Source organism: Astyanax mexicanus, chromosome 8, assembly GCF_023375975.1.
Source record: "Astyanax mexicanus isolate ESR-SI-001 chromosome 8, AstMex3_surface, whole genome shotgun sequence".
Classification (NCBI taxonomy): domain Eukaryota; kingdom Metazoa; phylum Chordata; class Actinopteri; order Characiformes; family Acestrorhamphidae; genus Astyanax; species Astyanax mexicanus.
Window position 1 is genome coordinate 25,167,815 of NC_064415.1, and position 17,749 is coordinate 25,185,563.

Sequence of the window (17,749 nt, forward strand, 5' to 3'; positions counted from 1 at the left end):
CTTTAGCCATTACGTCCAAGGGTTTCTAACCATACACACACTCGCGCACACACACACACACACACACACACACACACAGTCATGCACACAGACACTCAAAAACAGAATGGTCCTTTCTCTTCCTCTCATGCACACACGGACAGATGATGAACATTAGGCATATTTGCGGTGGGACCCTAAATGTGGATGAGCTGTGGACCTCTTGCCAAGGCAGAATAAGGCTCACGGATTAGAGACAAGGGATTGATTTCAGATTAGTGTCAGATGGTGTGATTGATTAGGTGTCCTCTCAGCCTCCATCCACCACCCACCCACCCCCCCTCCCTTTAACCAGAACCCTTCTTCACATCTGCCAGATACTCTGCAGAGCCTCTTTCTCTCTCTCCCTCTCTCTCGCTGTCCCACCACATTGACATTTCCCAGTATCCCTCTCAACTCAGACAGCAGACAGCATCAAGGAGCAGCGCAAAAAGACAGTATTAAAGTAAAAAGGCCTGGAAGTTTTTTTTTATATATATTATTCTAATGTGGTTCCCAATACATGAGTTAGTTGAATAATAAATATTGAATTTTATTGCATTGATGGAAACCATATGACCTGTATTTGGCTATAATAAGAGAATGTTAAGAGCAGTGTGGTACCTTTCTGAGAGCTTCCATTTTCTGCTGGTCTCTGCGGCGCAGGCGGATCCAGCGGCGTCTGCGATTGGTGTGGTACATTTTCTCAGCTGGCACCCAGGACTTGGGCCGACGGTCAGGAGGAATGGTAATGCCGTACTCCCACCCTGAGAGTTATGGTCAAATGATTATCATTTTATAAACTTCAGTGTATTTTATTGAGATTTTAAGTGATAGACCAACACAAAGTAGCACATAATTGTGAAGTGGAATGAAAATGATATACATGGATTTCAAAATTTTAATCAAATAAAAATCTGAAAAGTGTGATGTGCTAAAGTATTCAGGCAATACTAAGTATATCAATACTTAGTAGAGCCACCTTTAGCTGCAAGTCTTTTGGGGTATGTCTCTACCAGCTTTGTGCATCTAGAGGCTAAGGTTTTTGCCCATTCTTCTTTGCAAAACCAGCTAGGTTGGATGAAGAGCCCTTTTTTGTCTTGCCACAGAAGCTCAATGGGATTTAGGTCTTTAGGACTTTAACTGGGCCATTCTAACACATACAAATTCCTTGATCTAAACCATTCCACCCATTAGCCAGTGTTCTCTGAGGCCTTTGCAGAACAGGTGTATTCATACTGAGACTAAATTACACACAGCTGGACTCTCTTAACTAATTAAGTGACTTCTGAAGGCAGTTGATTACATTGGATTTTATTTTGGGGGTTTAGAGTAAATACTGAGTGAATACTTTTGCACATCACACTTTTTAGATTTTTATTTGATTAAAATTTGGAAAACCATCTATCCATTTTGGTTTCACTTCACAATTATGTGGTACCTTGTGTTGGTCTCTCACTTAACATCTTAATAAAATAAATATATATATATATATATGTTTTTTGTTTGTGATTGTAAGGCCACTGTACACTGTCCACAATCTTGGTCCTTTAAGGAATTTTAATGGTAGTATGTAACAATTAAAAACAAATAATAATAGAGTAATATTACAGAAAAAAGCATATGTGTATTTTTACACATACAAGTTAGCATAAAGCCCTATCTGGACAGGATTAGTTTATCAGGGGGTCCTGGGGTAATTTTCTCCTTTATGGGGGGGTCCTTTGTGATTCTATTCCCATTTGGAACGACCATGTATGTGTTTATCAGATTACAGGCTGAATTACCTACTGTTTTTTGTTGAACTCTGTGGTCCTGCTGTAATTTTAGTCCTGTCCGGACACACATCTCTGATTTTTGTCACCAGTCCAGATGCAGGAGTTTTATCACTGAGTAGAAGTGTGAAATATTTTTTTACAGACGTCCCCCTGAGAAACTAATCCTGCCTGTATAGGGCTTTAGACAGTTTTGAAGTAGTTGCCATACCCTGATCGTCTACTGCCCGTTTCAGATCTTCACTCCATTCTGGATCTTCCCACACCCAGCCTGGAGGACACTCGATTTCATCTTTGGCTGTTGCTTTCTCTCCATTCTGCTCCCCAGTGGACAAACAGAGCACAGCAAGACAATCCTTAACTATTAAAACAAGACTGGAACTTCACAGTATTTACACAGACAGTATTCAGCATTAATATATAGATATGAATGAATCTAAAACCATAACATAATAACATTAAATATACTCACCACATCCGTATAGCCTTCTGGCATTCCGATCCATTGTCCTCCCGGAAGCCTCATCTGATTTTCAAACACTTCCTCCACAAAACTCATATGACCTGCATCTGCATCATACAGCAAACTGGGGAACAGACCAGGATCTGGTCAATAAATTATATTTAAAACTCACCAGAGAAGCATGTTCAGAGTATTATTAAGCTAACAAAAAACATTTGTGAATAACTATTTAGCACATTCAGTACCAGTAAAAAACTGGACACACCTTCTCATTCAATGTTTTAATTTATTTAATTTTTTTCTGTATTGTAAATTAGTACTGAAGTCATCCGGGCTATGGAGGAACATATAAGAAGTCATGTAGTAACTTAAAACTGTTAAACTGTTAAGCTGGTAACTCTGATAAATGTATCCTGTGCAACAGAAGTAACTGTTGGTATTCCTTTCCTGGGGCGGTCCTGATGAGAGCCAGTTTCATCATAATGTTTTTGAAGGTCTTTGCGACTGAATTTAAGATTATTTTCAAAGAACAAATTGACTGACCTTCAATTCTTAAAGTATTTTTTCTTTACTTAGTTGAGTAGTTTGTGCCATAATATGGATTAGAACATTACTCAAATAGAGCTATTCACTGTATATCAACTCTACTTCTTAATAACTTTACAACTGATGCTCTCAAACACATTAAGAAGAGCAAGAAATGCAAGAATATTTTTCAAGTAACCCTTGAATCTTGGCTAGTTCAGCCCAGCTGTTAACTGAAAACTGAACATTCCAGGTGATTCTACTTAATAAATGCCAAGATTAAAAAAAAAAAAACTCTGCCATTTAACTTTTTAATATTTAAAACGTATTATGATTTGTTTAACAATTTTTTATTTTTTACTAAATAACTCCATATATTCGTTCTTAATAGTTTGGATGACTTGTGTGTTAATCTACACTGCAGAATATTTTAAAAATAATGAATATGCATAGAATTTAAGGTGTGTCCAAATATTAACAGGTACTGTACTTTAAAATTGTAGGTGTGCATATTTATAAGTATCTCATTTAATATACAGAATTCCTGTTATAGCAGAGATGGAATATTCAGATCCAAAACGTAAGAATAAATCTCCCTATGATTTTGTTCCAACTGTCTGGACTGTCTAAATTCAGCTGTTGGTTTGTGCAAACTAGAGATTTACACATGAACCAAATGATACTTTCTAGATCTAAACTGATCTAAATCCATAGATCAGATGTGCAGCATACTAGTGAATAATTGGTGTAATTCTCACGTTTTCTCTGGTTGGATGCACCAGTCTCCAGCCCAGCTCCAGCCTGGAGAAGGTTTGAAACTCTCCTTCGGCAGGCTTATTCTACCAGTCACATCACTGAACTTTGGGTAGGTCAGGCCTGTCGTGCCCCAGTTCCCCACCAGAGCCAGCTTGGTCTGGTTCTCATACTGCAGGAGAAACAGCAGGAAGAAAACTGGCAGATCACAGTGGAGCCAATGACAGAACAGCAGAATAAGACCATTCATCACCCAACACACGCCTGTGTGATATCACAATGCAATCAGTACATTATGAACATTATCAACTAAAGCAGTGGTATCTATTATCTTTATATCAATCGTAAGATTTATTATAAAGAAATTCAAATATTTTTGTCAGTATCTAGGTTGAAATTACTGTATAAATCATGTAGTTATAAGATAAAGGGACTGCAGTGAAGCCCACACACAGACCCATGAGTATAAGGAATTAAACGCCACTTTATTCAGCAATCACTCACCGTCTCAGCAAACACAGACAGGTTTCCCTCTGAGAACTGATTAAAGTGCTTGACATCAGCAGCGAGGCCAAACCACACCTTCACCCGAAGCTGTGCTGGGATCTTAGTGCAGCCGCCGCCTCCCTGAGGATACTGGACAAACAAAGAATGTTACAGTCTATGCATGTCTGTGTCCTAAATGCATGTTAAAGTAGCTTGACAAAAGTCAATTATTGACTAAAAACAAATTAATTAATTAATTAATCATTTAAAAACAAAGGCTCTTAAGTAGAGCTGGACAATATGTCAATATTTTATTTTTATCATGATAATAAATCTTCTTATCTTACCGACAACAAGCATACCGAGGATATTATCAGTACTTAAAGAACAATGACCAAACTGTACATTTCATTACACAGAGTGAAAAGGAAACCTGTTTAAATAAGGATCACTGTACTATGCATAAGAAGGCATTTGAATAGCAGAATCTGCCTCTGCTGATGCATTTTGTCTGCATGTCAATATATGGTAAATATTTTGACCACATCAACCAGCTCTATAAGTGTGTGATTATGTACACAAAGTGTGGTGGCTTTTATAGTGTTTATACTGATTTTGAAATTGCATAAAAAAAGGAAAATGGGATAAAAAAAAAATTGGAAAAAAAATTGGAAACACTTCACAATAAGGGTCACAAATAACAGTTTTTACGACAATAATACACATTGTTTAACAGTTAAGCAATGCTTAAGGATGTTCTAAATAATGAATTGAGACATTATTTTTAAATTATTTGTAATGATAAACTAGCATTAAGCCTACCACGATAATTTTATCAACATATCAATTAATCGCACAGTACATGCACATGACCTCAATAAAATTTAATAATCGTGACATCTATGGTGTGTGTTTATTTGTTTATTTGTTTATATATAATAGAACAGTGAACAGTATTTTAGCAAGTCATGCAACGACCAATGCTTTAATAATTTTAATAGCTGTGACTTACACACTGTGTGAACTGCAGTAGGTGAAGAAAATTATATATTTCATATTAAGTATGATTAAATAAAAATCTGTTGTCTTTAAAAGAACATGAAAGCTTTGTTATGCTATTATATTTTCATTAAATCAGTGACATTTAATTTTCTTAAAATGACACTAATATTGTTTTTCTCAACAACTTCTGGGACGAAGTACTGTCCACAAAAAATATATTGTGACAAAACTTAAATGGTTCAACCATAAAAAAAACAGAAAATCTTAGTATTAAAGTATTAAATGTATATTACATACGTCAATGTATATCATTCAATCTGTCTTGAGTTTTGACTGACTGTGTGTGTGTGTGTGTGTGTGTGTGTGTGTATGGGGGGGGAACAGATAATAAAAAGAAAGAATGTCCTTAACACAAGTCTTACAATCTGTCCAATGTCTCAGGACAGTATTCATAAAAGAAAATGCCCAATAGAATTAATGTTATTCAAAGTGGAACTTAAATATAGAATCAAAAGTATATAATATAATAAGGACCAGAAATAGTGATATTTCAGTAATGATCTGCCGAGAGCAAGCAGTGCACAAACCTTCATGAAGACGGTCTGGAGCTGACCACAGTGTTTGCCACAGTAGCCCTGAGAGAAGAGCACTTCATGAGCTGGTATTCTGTGGTAGGCCACTCTTCTGTCTCCCTGAAGCATCCAGATCACAATGTCTGGCAGACTGTTCTGGGGCTGAGAAACAGATCATAGAATAACCCAGAAAGAACAGCATATAACAGAACAAAGACATAACCACAGAGAGAGACGAAAGGAGAGAAAGGAAGGAGAACAACTAAGTTCAACATGGACCCACACCGTCACTGAAATACAGCGATAAATGTAATTTATAGTGTAGGTACAGTATGTTTAGTAGAGACACATCACAATATTCTATCTTTTCCATTCAACCTTAAATGGTGCGAAAGATGGCAGAGGCTGCAGCACTTAACGGAATGGAAAAAATATATAAAATTTAAATTAAAATTAAAATAAAAAACATTAAGAGACCACTTCAGTTTCTCTGATTTTGCTATTTATAGGTTTATGTTTGAGTAAAATGAACATTGTTGTTTTATTCTATAAACTACAGACAACATTTCTCCCAAATTCCAAAATAAAAATATTGTCATTTAGAGCATTTATTTGCTGAAAATAAGAAATGGCTAAAATTACAAAAAAGATGCAGAGCTTTCAGACCTCAAATAATGCAAATACAAACAAGTTCATATTCATAAAGTTTTAAGAGTTCAGAAATCAATATTTGGTGGAATAACCCTGATTTTTAATTACAGCTTTTTTATGCACCTTTGCATGTTCTCCTCCACCAGTCTTACACACTGCTTTTGGATAACTTTATGCCACTCCTGGTGCAAAAATTCAAGCAGTTCAGCTTGTTTTGATGGCTTGTGATCATCCATCTTTCTCTTGATGTAATTCCAGAGGTTTTCAATTTAGTAAAATAAAATAAAAAAATCATCATTTTTAAGTGGTCTCTTAATTTTTTTCCAGAGCAGTATGTATTTTATTCATCTAAATTGACTTATTTACAAATTGTATTTCTTTTATTTATAATTATTATTTTTTCCTTATTATTTCTTATTACTTATCTGATGATTTCAATCCCAATTAAACTGTAAATGCATCCTCAATATATGCCCGAGTGAAAATAAAGGTTGACTGATTGATTGATTGATTGATTTAAAGCACTGATTTTATTACATGAAATGAAACAAAACTTAATTTTAAAACTAGTGCTCTACAAACCTCTTCTGCGAGTGAGCGCAGTCTCTGGGCCCAGTCCTCCGCCTGCTCCAGCACTGAGCTCAGCTCCGTCTCGGGCCCGTGCTTCAGAGTCAGAGCTGCCTGCTCAATCTGCTTCAGATTCACCTTCCGCAGACGCCTCAGAGACTTATCCAGAGGAGTCACACATGGCCAGTTATCAAACTCTGGCAGCTCCTCACTGAAGCACACAGACAAACACAAACTCAGTGTAATTCATTGCAGTGCAATTTACAGTCGTGATATATTTTGATAGAGTAGAAAAAACAACTGAAAAAGACCAGACCTGCAGTCAGCAATGACATCATCAAGCAGCTTTACCACTGTCTGCTCCAGGTCGTCTTGGTCACCCCCTGATTGGAGCTCCAGCTGCACCAGCTTCAGGTTAGACTCCTAACACAGACAAGGCTCCATTTAGAAACAAGTATCCAAGCTGCATTAATGTCTACAAACTCAAAATCTAAATCTGATCTAACTCCAGTTCCACAAGAAAATAATACAGTATGTATCCTAGTTGTAAAGCTGGATGCGCTCATGTTCGGCCCTCACCAGGTGGTCCACGATGCTGAGCAGCATGTTGAGGGCTTCTATACGTGGACTTATATCCTCCCACTCTGACGACAGAACCACTACAGGCTTCACATTTTTCCAGGGCAGGTAATAGTAGTGACAACCTACAGAGGCACAATAGAACACAATAGAAGTCTGCACGGGAATGCTTTTTTTAACCTGCTCCTGCCCACTCTCACTTGTTTAATTGCTGTTACCTACCACTCCCGCCAAAAAATGCTTGTTTTAATCCTGTGCCCCCCCATGACATACACATTCTGCCACTCCCGCTCTCTAATATGAATTGAATAAATTAAATTTAGTGCTTAAAATTAATTTAGATATTTATTAAAACAGCAATATAGCGCTTTTTTAACAGTCAAAACACATGCCACCAGGTGAATTAGACATGCTAAAACTGTCCCATCGGCATGTGTGTGTCTGTCAGTCCATCCTCTGCTTTGATTTATTTATATTTATATGTCTCTTTTATTTATATTTATCAGTAATATCCTGAGGGTTTTTTTTGCATTTGCTTGTAGTAGAGGTGGAAAATTTAGAATTTCAAAATTTAATTAAACTGAATGAATTTAAACTGAATCCACCCTACAGGAAGTGGAATTGAACTTACATAGAAATGAATTCTTATCAGATATCAGTGAGAAAGTGATCATTTTAATATATATTTTTCTTCCAAATGGAAGTACAGACACTAACATTATAATTAGCAATATCTTCATTTTCAAGAACTCAAATTAAACAATGTTTTGACTAAAGCAACCATCATGTATTAAAGTACTTTACAGGGTAATGTTGATGTATCTAGTATTCTGGGAAAAGAAGTGATGTTCTTTTTTCACAATTTGAAAGTTATAAAATCTGTACAAAATTTATGTTGAAATCATATTTAATATATACTGTAAAGCTTTATTCTTAAATACACCGTAATTATGTATTATGAATTCTTTAAATTTCATGAAATTCCATTTCTACTTTTTGCAATTTGAATTTGAACTGTAATTCCACTACCTATTTGCGATCTCAATTTGAATTTAGTGTTCATTCTCAATTCAATTCTGAATTTTGCACAACCCTCGTCACCACTTATCAGCGACATGTGGAGCCAGGTTTGCTTTGTAAAAAGAAAAAATCTTAAATGTTTTAACAAAATTTAATAAAAGACTGTTAGTATTTGTAATAAGAAGGAGATGGAAAAGCTGCATTACTGAAATCTAAAACTGAACTGCATTAAAAGCTGTAACTGCAACACTTGCCACAGTGTGGTGCTGTTTCTCACCGTCAAACACAGCTCTGCTGTACTGAGTGGTGGAGGCCAGAGGGAGGCAGGTGCAGTCAAACTTGTTGCCGTAGTTACCGATGCTGACCTCAAACTGAATGGCATCATCCACGTCCTGAAGATGAGTGGCAGAGTAGAAAGCAGCAAACAAAGAGTATTTCCTCTTCCGCATAAATTTCTGAGGAAAAAATGCAAATGGAGCATTTTAATGAACATCCAATAAGAATCCCTGAAAACTTGCAAGAGGAAAACAAGCTTATTCAGGTGCTCTTTAGGACATGCTGAGCCCGGTGTACACAGCAGGGTGACCACTCACCTCTACCACCAACAAGTCATCAGGCTGAATATCTTCAACCCTCTGCTCCACCCGTTCACACAGCTTAGTGTTCAGCTCCAACAGCACACGTCCTCGATATGCTACGCCCTCTCCCTAGACAAACACAATACACACCATCCCTAAAGTTAATACAAGTTTTCTTTCTTTAAGAAACGCTTCAGCAAAAAAAAAATCACTTACAGAAATACTCTAAATATACTATAAGTATTTTGTATCTCTAATTGATATCAACAGTTAGTAATTTTCTAGCAATTAGGAAGAAAAATAAGAACTTTAATACAAAACTATGACAGCATATAAAAATGCTTAATCCTTGTCCATTAAGAATTAACTCTTGATGTCTTTGGCTTTTAAAATAATCACTATCCAGTGTCCAAAGGTTTCCAAGGTAATAACAGTATTGATAAGATTATTTTTTTCTGGCTTATTTTAATACATAAGGTGCACCGAATCAAAGGTGCATTTTAAGGGACAATAATCAGGAACAGGGGTGTCACTATGTTTTTCTTCCAATTCAGTAGGTCTTGTAGCTGGGAGGCAGCTAAGTAAATAAAACTCTTATTCTTAAAAAAAACACAATCTTTTTTGTAGGACACTTAAAAAATGCACAGAGTATTTCTACATGTATTTTCACTGTTTTCATGATAAGTGTAAAATAACTCACTTTCCCATTTTCCTTTTCTATTTTCGCGCCGTTTTTGTATTAGTTTCCTGTTCAGCGCGACCAATGAAATGAGTGTGAGGCATTATTGCCAGCTTACTAGCAAATCAGTATCTAGAAGGGGCGAGAAGGGGCTTTTCCACCGGCACGGTGCCGCAGCTGGTGCCAGGTTCCCGAACGGTTCTTTGCGTTTCCACCGCAAAATCACAGGTTCTGGGCCCACAATCTTGTTGGTCTGGAACCAGCGAACCTGTGACGCGAGCGGCCAAAGGGCTGGGCGTTTAAGCGTCTCCGGGGTAAAGTTGTTTACAAACCTCACCTCCATTCTCAGCTAAGAGCAGCAGAAGCAGCTAAATAAATGAAAATGAATTAACAGTGCTCCACCGAGGATCAGCAGCACAAGTTTCAAAAGGAGGTCGAGTTCCGCCATGTTGTTTTCCCCCCGCCCCCCTCGGTTCAGGACTTAAACGTATAACGTTAGGCTTTATGTGCTCTGGCTGTCCAGGCGGAGCTTCCAGTCCAGTTTATGAACAGTTCGGGTGGCGGTTCGGCCACCGCAGTGCGAGACACCGAGGCGTGAATGCCATGCAGCTACACACAACTTCTAATGAACTCAGCCGAGCTGCAGGCAGCGGCGGGCATTCTGAGAGTCGTACCCTCCAAAAGAGGCCCCAGTAACCAGCTAAAAGTGGCAGGACTGAATCTTCAGTGAATCGAAAAGTCAGCTCGCTGAACTTTGAGTACTGGGCGGTCTAGGGGTTGTCATGGAAACCCCTACGCGTCCTCCACGTGCTAAAGGGATCTGTGAGTATCGACTCAACTGAATCTGACTCTCCAAATCACTCTTACCTACCAGGATCTGTGAGTATCGATTCGTCTGAATCTGACTCTCAGAATCATCTCCCGCCTCTGCTCTTACCTACCAGGATCTGTGAGTACCGATTTGTCTGAATCTGACTCTCCGAATCACTTTCGTCTCTGCTCTTATGTATAGGATCTATGAGTATTGATTCGTCTGAATCTGACTCCGAATCACTTTCGCCTCTTCTCTTACCTACCAGGATCTGTGACTATCGATTCGTCTGAATCTGACTCTCCAAATCACTTTAGTCTCTGCTCCTACCTACAGGATCTGTGACTATCGATTCGTTTGAGTCTGACTCTCCGAATCACTTTCATCTCTACTGTTATACAAGTGCACCAACTAAATGGGCCCCAATGTAACGACTTTTGAAAAAATTAAAGGATTTTAGGAGCATCTTATAGTGAAAAAAAGGCGGTTCTTGAGGCTAAAACGTCTGACAAATACCAGACAGTTAAGTCTCGTAAAGCAGGTATTGTTTAAATGGTCTAAATGTTGTTTAAATGCACCAAAGCAGTTAATTACATGGCAAAGTTCTGTTAACTTATATGTTAAAGCAGACTGTGCTGTAAAGTGCATCATAACAGCCTGTGTGATATTAAGTAAGACCTAGATGTGGTTTATGCTGTCTGGGAGAACTGTGTATGTATACATTTATTAAAATAAATTTGGATAACTACTGACCCACTTAGTGATTTGTGACTTGTAAATCCATTACTTGTAAATTACTACATCAATGGTAAGAGGAAAGATCTGTAACATTTATGTCCACATTTATATGTACATCTTTAAAGAGTTGGCTTACAATAAAACTATTTTTTAAATTAAAACGGAACTACTTATTTAAAAGTATTTAAGTTGTATGGGATCTTACCTTGCCGAGATTGAGGGCCTCGTGGGGGTCCGAGAAGGCAGTGAACTCTCTAAGACTTCCATACAAGTTAACAAAACAAGGGCCAAATGTTGGCAGGAAGCCCAGGCTGTCATCAACTAAAAGTGAAATTGGGAAAAGAAATTAAGATCTGTGTTCAAAACGTGTTCTGTGTTCTTGACTGCTTTGACCTTATATTAGGATGGGATTTTAGAAATACATTAGTACAGAAAAGAAGCTGAAATACACAGCTGTATAGACATCGTTTAGCCTTAAGTTTATTTTAAGCGAAAAGTGTCACAAAGATACAGTATGAAAGAGAGACATACTGGTGCTTTGGGTGGTCCTGGGGGGCAACTCGTCTGAATGTGTAGAGAAATAAAGGATAGCTTTTAGTTTACTAAAGAGGACGACTGCATGCTCACTCTAGTTTTTGAGTTAGACCTCCAAACAGTTAGTCAGGCGATGCAACACAGCAAAGGTGAGAGCCAGGAAAATGCAGCTAAGTATGAACACAAATCTGTATGCTACAACTGAACTATGAGTAAAATATGAATAGAGAGGGAATGAAGTGGGAACAATAAAGGAGAAAAGACTTTTGAGTGTTAGTTCTACTTCATGCCGCAAAACCTGAGAAACTTCTACCCACTATACAAAGCACCAGCTAAGGTTCATTATTTTACATTATACATCACACTAAACCAGCAATCACTTCATTCTACATTAGAGCTCAACCAATCTCAAACAGTGCCATGGATGGCTAAGCATGTGCTGTGCATATAGAGTAAAGTAACAGAGATAAATAACTTTATTCAGATTTAACATTACTGTGATCAGTCAAACTTTGAAAAACACCTCCATCATTTAATTAAAAAAACCCTTGGTATGAATGAACAGATTCCTGTCAGGTAAAAAACTGTCTATTATAGCGTCAATTAGCTTTTTGAGGCCTATGACCTCATTGTCACTTCACTGGTTATAGATGCCCATCCTTATATACCTTTTGTGAGGTACTGACTACTGCTCGAGCTTCTTAATTTTGCTAAAATACAATATAATTTTAACCTCAATATAAACAATATAAAAGCCACTGTCAGTTCATGTAATGTGTTAAAAGACACTGAGATTTGTTTTTAATCAGTAGCGTTGTGGAGAGTTTCTACTGCACGTTTTAATTGATTGTCGTGTAAACATAAGCCTGTGATTTATATGCTTACAATGTAAAGTCTGACTGACATGCTGCGACACACGGGCTCACACTGCACATCAAACACAGCCCAGAGGCAATGCTTTTTCTGCAAACAACACTGGAAAAAAACGATGCGTAAAATTGACTTAAGTTTTGCAACTTTCTGCATTTGATTTTTTAAGTAAATTTAATTTCAGATAAATTGAAGTAACTTCAACTCAGTTTCATGACTTAAATGTTACATAGAGTAAATACGTGAACTGAACTTCAGTCAGTCCTTTCTTTTAGTAAACTTTACTTAATTTATTTTTTTATTTTTTGTGTATTACGTGCCATCCATGTATTATGTGTTTTCAATAAAAAAATTTAATTTCAGGAATTATAATGTATTATGTATCATAAATTATTTGAGTTGTATTGTATAAATTTAGTACAAGAAAGAATTAAAGTTCAGTTTACTTATTTACTGTATGTAAAATATAAGTCTTGAAACTGAGTTGATGTTACTTCAATTTAACTGAAATTAAATTTACTTTAAAAAAGCAAATGCAGAAAGTTGCAAAACTTTTTTTTTAAGTAAATTTTATGCATAATTTTTTTCAGTGAAGCTCTTGGTTTACATTCAGCGTTCAATTTCTCTGTTGAATTTCTTTGTTTATTATTGGTTATGGCTAACTGGTGTATATCACTGCTTCTGCTGCTGTTGTACCAAATCATGTTTAAGAACATCTAACAAAAATAACTTTTAGGTGAAAGAAACACTATTAACATTAAAATCAAAACACTGTTTTAATTGTTTTTCATATTGAGCTAATGTAAATTATTGCTGGTAGTATTCTGCATTTTAGCTTCAACTTTGATCAAACCTACAAACTTTAAAAAATTAGCATGCAAAATTCTAAAAACGAAAAGCTGTTTACATTCTCAGTGCTATTAAACACTGACAACAAGCAATTTCACACATATTTAAAGATAATGACAAATAACAAAATGGTTTGCAGTTACCTTCAAAATAGCCATTGCAACTAACTGCACTCCTTGTAAAATATATACAACTTGTACAATACAATATCACAACTTGCCTTCTATTTCTCCTCCTGGAGCACAGATCTTCGACATGCACAGGTGCGTGGTGCCAATGACATCATTGTGGCTGGCTCGATCCCTAACAGAGATCAGGACAACATGCACAGTTACAAGACGCTCCTAAACAGAGCTGCAGAAAACAGCTGAATTCAACCTGAATTTATCCATTCAACTCTATCTGTATCTAAAGAAACACACTGACCAATCTAAAATGCGTATCCTCATCTTCTCACACATAGATGGAAACTGTGAAAAAGGAACATGAACATGGGTTAAAAGCACTGATGATTAGGACTAATGAATTATCATTAAGGTGAGTACAAAAAATATGTAGCTGGTCCTACCCTGATAGGAAGTGTCAGACTTTGGTTCCACTGTGGATTTGCATTTTTCTCCAGTATTTTACTACACATCTGTGGAGATGCACATAATTCATTACACAGATGAGTGTTCAGCTAATCTTTTATATATAATGTGTTCAAAGTAATGTGTGTATATATATGAATACATGGGCAATTCAGAGAAAAGTTAAGCTTAAAAGAAAGTAGGGGATAGCTTGATAGGTAGCTTGATAGAATGCTAATTGTCTACGCCGATATACGCCCACACGCAACAGTGTGAACAGCCTCAAACAGCCTTGAACATACTTGAAAATACTTTCAATTACAGCTCTGGAAAAAAATTAAGAGACCACTTAAGTTTCTGAATCAGTTTCTCTGATTTTGCTATTTATAAGTATATATTTAAGTAAAATGAACATTGTTGTTTTATTCTATAAACTACGAACATTTCTCCCAAATTCCAAATAAAAATACTGTTATTTAGAGAATTCATTTGCAGAAAATGAGAAATGGCTGAAATAACAAAAAAGATGCAGAGCTTTCAGATCTCAAATAATGCAAAGAAAACAAGTTCATATTCATAAAGTTTTAAAAGTTCAGAAATCAATATTTGGTGGAATAACCCTGATTTTTAATTACAGTTTTCATGCATCCTGGCATGTTCTTCTCCACCAGTCTTACACACTGCTTTTTGATAACTTTATGCCACTCCTGGTGCAAAAAATCAAGCAGTTCAGCTTAGTTTGATGGCTTCTTATCATCCATCTTCCTCTTGATTATATTACAGAGGTTTTCAATTTGGTAAAAATCATAATTTTTAAGTGGTCTCCTTTTTTTTTACAGAGCTAAGAGTATGTCTGTACAATATACTTCATGGAATATGTTATTGTAATTATGTTTTGGTGATCAGTGGACTCCCTGAAAAAGAGAAAAGCAGATATAATAAGTATAAAATATCTTGCTGTTGTGTATAAAGCTACTGTTGTACCGTTTTGCCAGCAAAGTTGATTTCCACTAATGGATCCACCAGGTTCTTTCTATTGGAGTCAAATCCCAGAAACTGCTTCATGCCATCCATAAAAGCATCATCCACTAGAAGAAAGATAGAAGAGATAAAGTTTAAAGATACAGCACAATAGCAGATTTACACACACACACACGGATGATGAAACTCACTCTGAGGTAGGTCCTCTGCTCTGTAGACTTTGAGAGTGAAATTGGCTCCTCTAAGAGTAAGTCCGGCTGGCCTTAGTAGATTGGCCTCAATGTCCTCCTTCTCCTGAACACCCTCTTTCTTATCCGTCTGAAAATACATGTCCATATATTATGGCACATTTTGCATTATGTTATATTTTTGTTATATTCAACATATACAACATGCAGCATGGTATATTTGCAGATTCCAAAGAGAGTCATGCTTATAATATGTTTAAACATTGATGATAAATTATTATCATTTTAAATGGCATATCATATATATATATATTCTGGCTAAAGCATGCTAGTGGAACAGTTGGCTGACTGACAAACAAAATCTTGACAAAATCTAAAACAAAACTACATAATTGTTTATATTCAAGAATTTCCCCCCGGGGATCAATAAAGTATCTATCTATCTATCTATCTATCTATCTATCTATCTATCTATCTATCTATCTATCTATCTATCTATCTATCTATCTATCTATCTATCTATCTATCTATCTATCTATCTATCTATCTATCTATCTATCTATCTATCTATCTATCTATCTATCTATCTATCTATCTATCTATCTATCTATCTATCTATCTATCTATCTATCTATCTATCTATCTATCTATCTATCTATCTATCTATCTATCTATCTATCTATCTATCTATCTATCTATCTATCTATCTATCTATCTATCTATCTATCTATCTATCTATCTATCTATCTATCTATCTATCTATCTATCTATCTATCTATCTATCTATCTATCTATCTATCTATCTATCTATCTATCTATCTATCTATCTATCTATCTATCTATCTATCTATCTATCTATCTATCTATCTATCTATCTATCTATCTATCTATCTATCTATCTATCTATCTATCTATCTATCTATCTATCTATCTATCTATCTATCTATCTATCTATCTATCTATCTATCTATCTATCTATCTATCTATCTATCTATCTATCTATCTATCTATCTATCTATCTATCTATCTATCTATCTATCTATCTATCTATCTATCTATCTATCTATCTATCTATCTATCTATCTATCTATCTATCTATCTATCTATCTATCTATCTATCTATCTATCTATCTATCTATCTATCTATCTATCTATCTATCTATCTATCTATCTATCTATCTATCTATCTATCTATCTATCTATCTATCTATCTATCTATCTATCTATCTATCTATCTATCTATCTATCTATCTATCTATCTATCTATCTATCTATCTATCTATCTATCTATCTATCTATCTATCTATCTATCTATCTATCTATCTATCTATCTATCTATCTATCTATCTATCTATCTATCTATCTATCTATATTGCTGTAGAGGAAATTAACCAAATGCAAAAACGTACACATAAAAGGATATGAATTATGCATACTTTACATTTTACTTGGCAAAAATGATCAAAGCAAATTCTACTTGGATCAAATACTCTTTCTCACCGGTGGTTCATCACCAGCAGCCAGAACAAACATGCTGGCCTTCAGGTAACCTCGAGCCCCAGCAGAGAGGTCATCGGGATCCGCCAGCAACAGCCATTTCCTGAGAATAGCGTGTCCTGCAACAAGAATAAAAATCCAGCAACATGAATCAGCTCACAGGGCTGAGAGGGTTACTCTGAGCTAATCAAATAAAACGGGTTTGAACATCTATTTGACAAGCTATTAAACTGCCTGCTTATTATTTAATTACATTATTTAAGAATTATTGTGATTTATACCTCAGTTCCATTATCACTTTTTGATATTGACATATTTTAAATTAAAGAGGACAGAAAAATACAATCTGTTTGATTATCAACACTTCACAAGTAAAAATAGTTCCATTCAATGATCCCCTGCTAAAACACAACACTATGACAGTTGAGGAACATCATTACCCAAAAATTATTATAGACAAATAAGTACAAAAGCGTACAATAAAATGTTTAACTAAACTATGTGCATAAGTGAAACTGTACGTAAACTATAGTTTAATAATTTGCTGATGGAGAGTATTGGTACAGTTTATACAACAGTTAGTTCCGACCTCACAATCTGATCACGGCCTTCTCACACTAAACTTGTATCACTCCACCGAAGCGTTGCTGAGTAACGGCATACATACACAGGACAGTTTTGAATCATCACCTCCAGCAGGTGATAATTCGGAGCTTTTTAACTGCCTCGCAGAGTTCATCTACTGTCCTCCGCATGACAGTATCTGAGCTCCACGGTACAGTTAAAAAGCTCCGCGCGAAAGTAGCTGAGCTCCACGGTACAGTTAAAAAGCTCTGCGCGACAGTAGCTGAGCTCCGCGGTACAGTTAAAAAGCTCTGCGCAACAGTAGCTGAGCTCCGCGGTACAGTTAAAAAGCTCTGCGCAACAGTAGCTGAGCTCCGCGGTACAGTTAAAAAGCTCCGGGCGACAGTAGCTGAGCTCCGCGGTACAGTTAAAAAGCTCCGTGCGACAGTAGCTGAGCTCCGCGGTACAGTTAAAAAGCTC

General features: G+C 36.2%; 1 protein-coding gene across 4 annotated transcripts in view; it reads right to left on the reverse strand.

Annotated features, from left to right (window-relative positions):
* Positions 1-17,749, reverse strand: part of dysf (dysferlin, limb girdle muscular dystrophy 2B (autosomal recessive)) — a 152,696-nt gene that overhangs the window by 92,995 nt on the left and 41,952 nt on the right. For all 4 annotated transcript variants that reach the window (XM_049482168.1, XM_049482167.1, XM_049482166.1 and 1 more), the window contains exons 11-28: positions 16,709-16,824; positions 15,212-15,338; positions 15,024-15,127; positions 14,039-14,107; positions 13,897-13,940; positions 13,691-13,773; positions 11,423-11,538; positions 9,005-9,118; positions 8,689-8,866; positions 7,392-7,516; positions 7,129-7,235; positions 6,828-7,023; positions 5,610-5,756; positions 4,039-4,170; positions 3,540-3,706; positions 2,266-2,380; positions 2,005-2,110; positions 643-785 (exon numbers count right to left, since the gene is read on the reverse strand). In XM_049482168.1, coding sequence (XP_049338125.1) covers positions 643-785; positions 2,005-2,110; positions 2,266-2,380; positions 3,540-3,706; positions 4,039-4,170; positions 5,610-5,756; positions 6,828-7,023; positions 7,129-7,235; positions 7,392-7,516; positions 8,689-8,866; positions 9,005-9,118; positions 11,423-11,538; positions 13,691-13,773; positions 13,897-13,940; positions 14,039-14,107; positions 15,024-15,127; positions 15,212-15,338; positions 16,709-16,824 — 2,189 coding nt within the window. The remainder of the gene's footprint in view (positions 1-642; positions 786-2,004; positions 2,111-2,265; positions 2,381-3,539; positions 3,707-4,038; positions 4,171-5,609; positions 5,757-6,827; positions 7,024-7,128; positions 7,236-7,391; positions 7,517-8,688; positions 8,867-9,004; positions 9,119-11,422; positions 11,539-13,690; positions 13,774-13,896; positions 13,941-14,038; positions 14,108-15,023; positions 15,128-15,211; positions 15,339-16,708; positions 16,825-17,749) is intronic.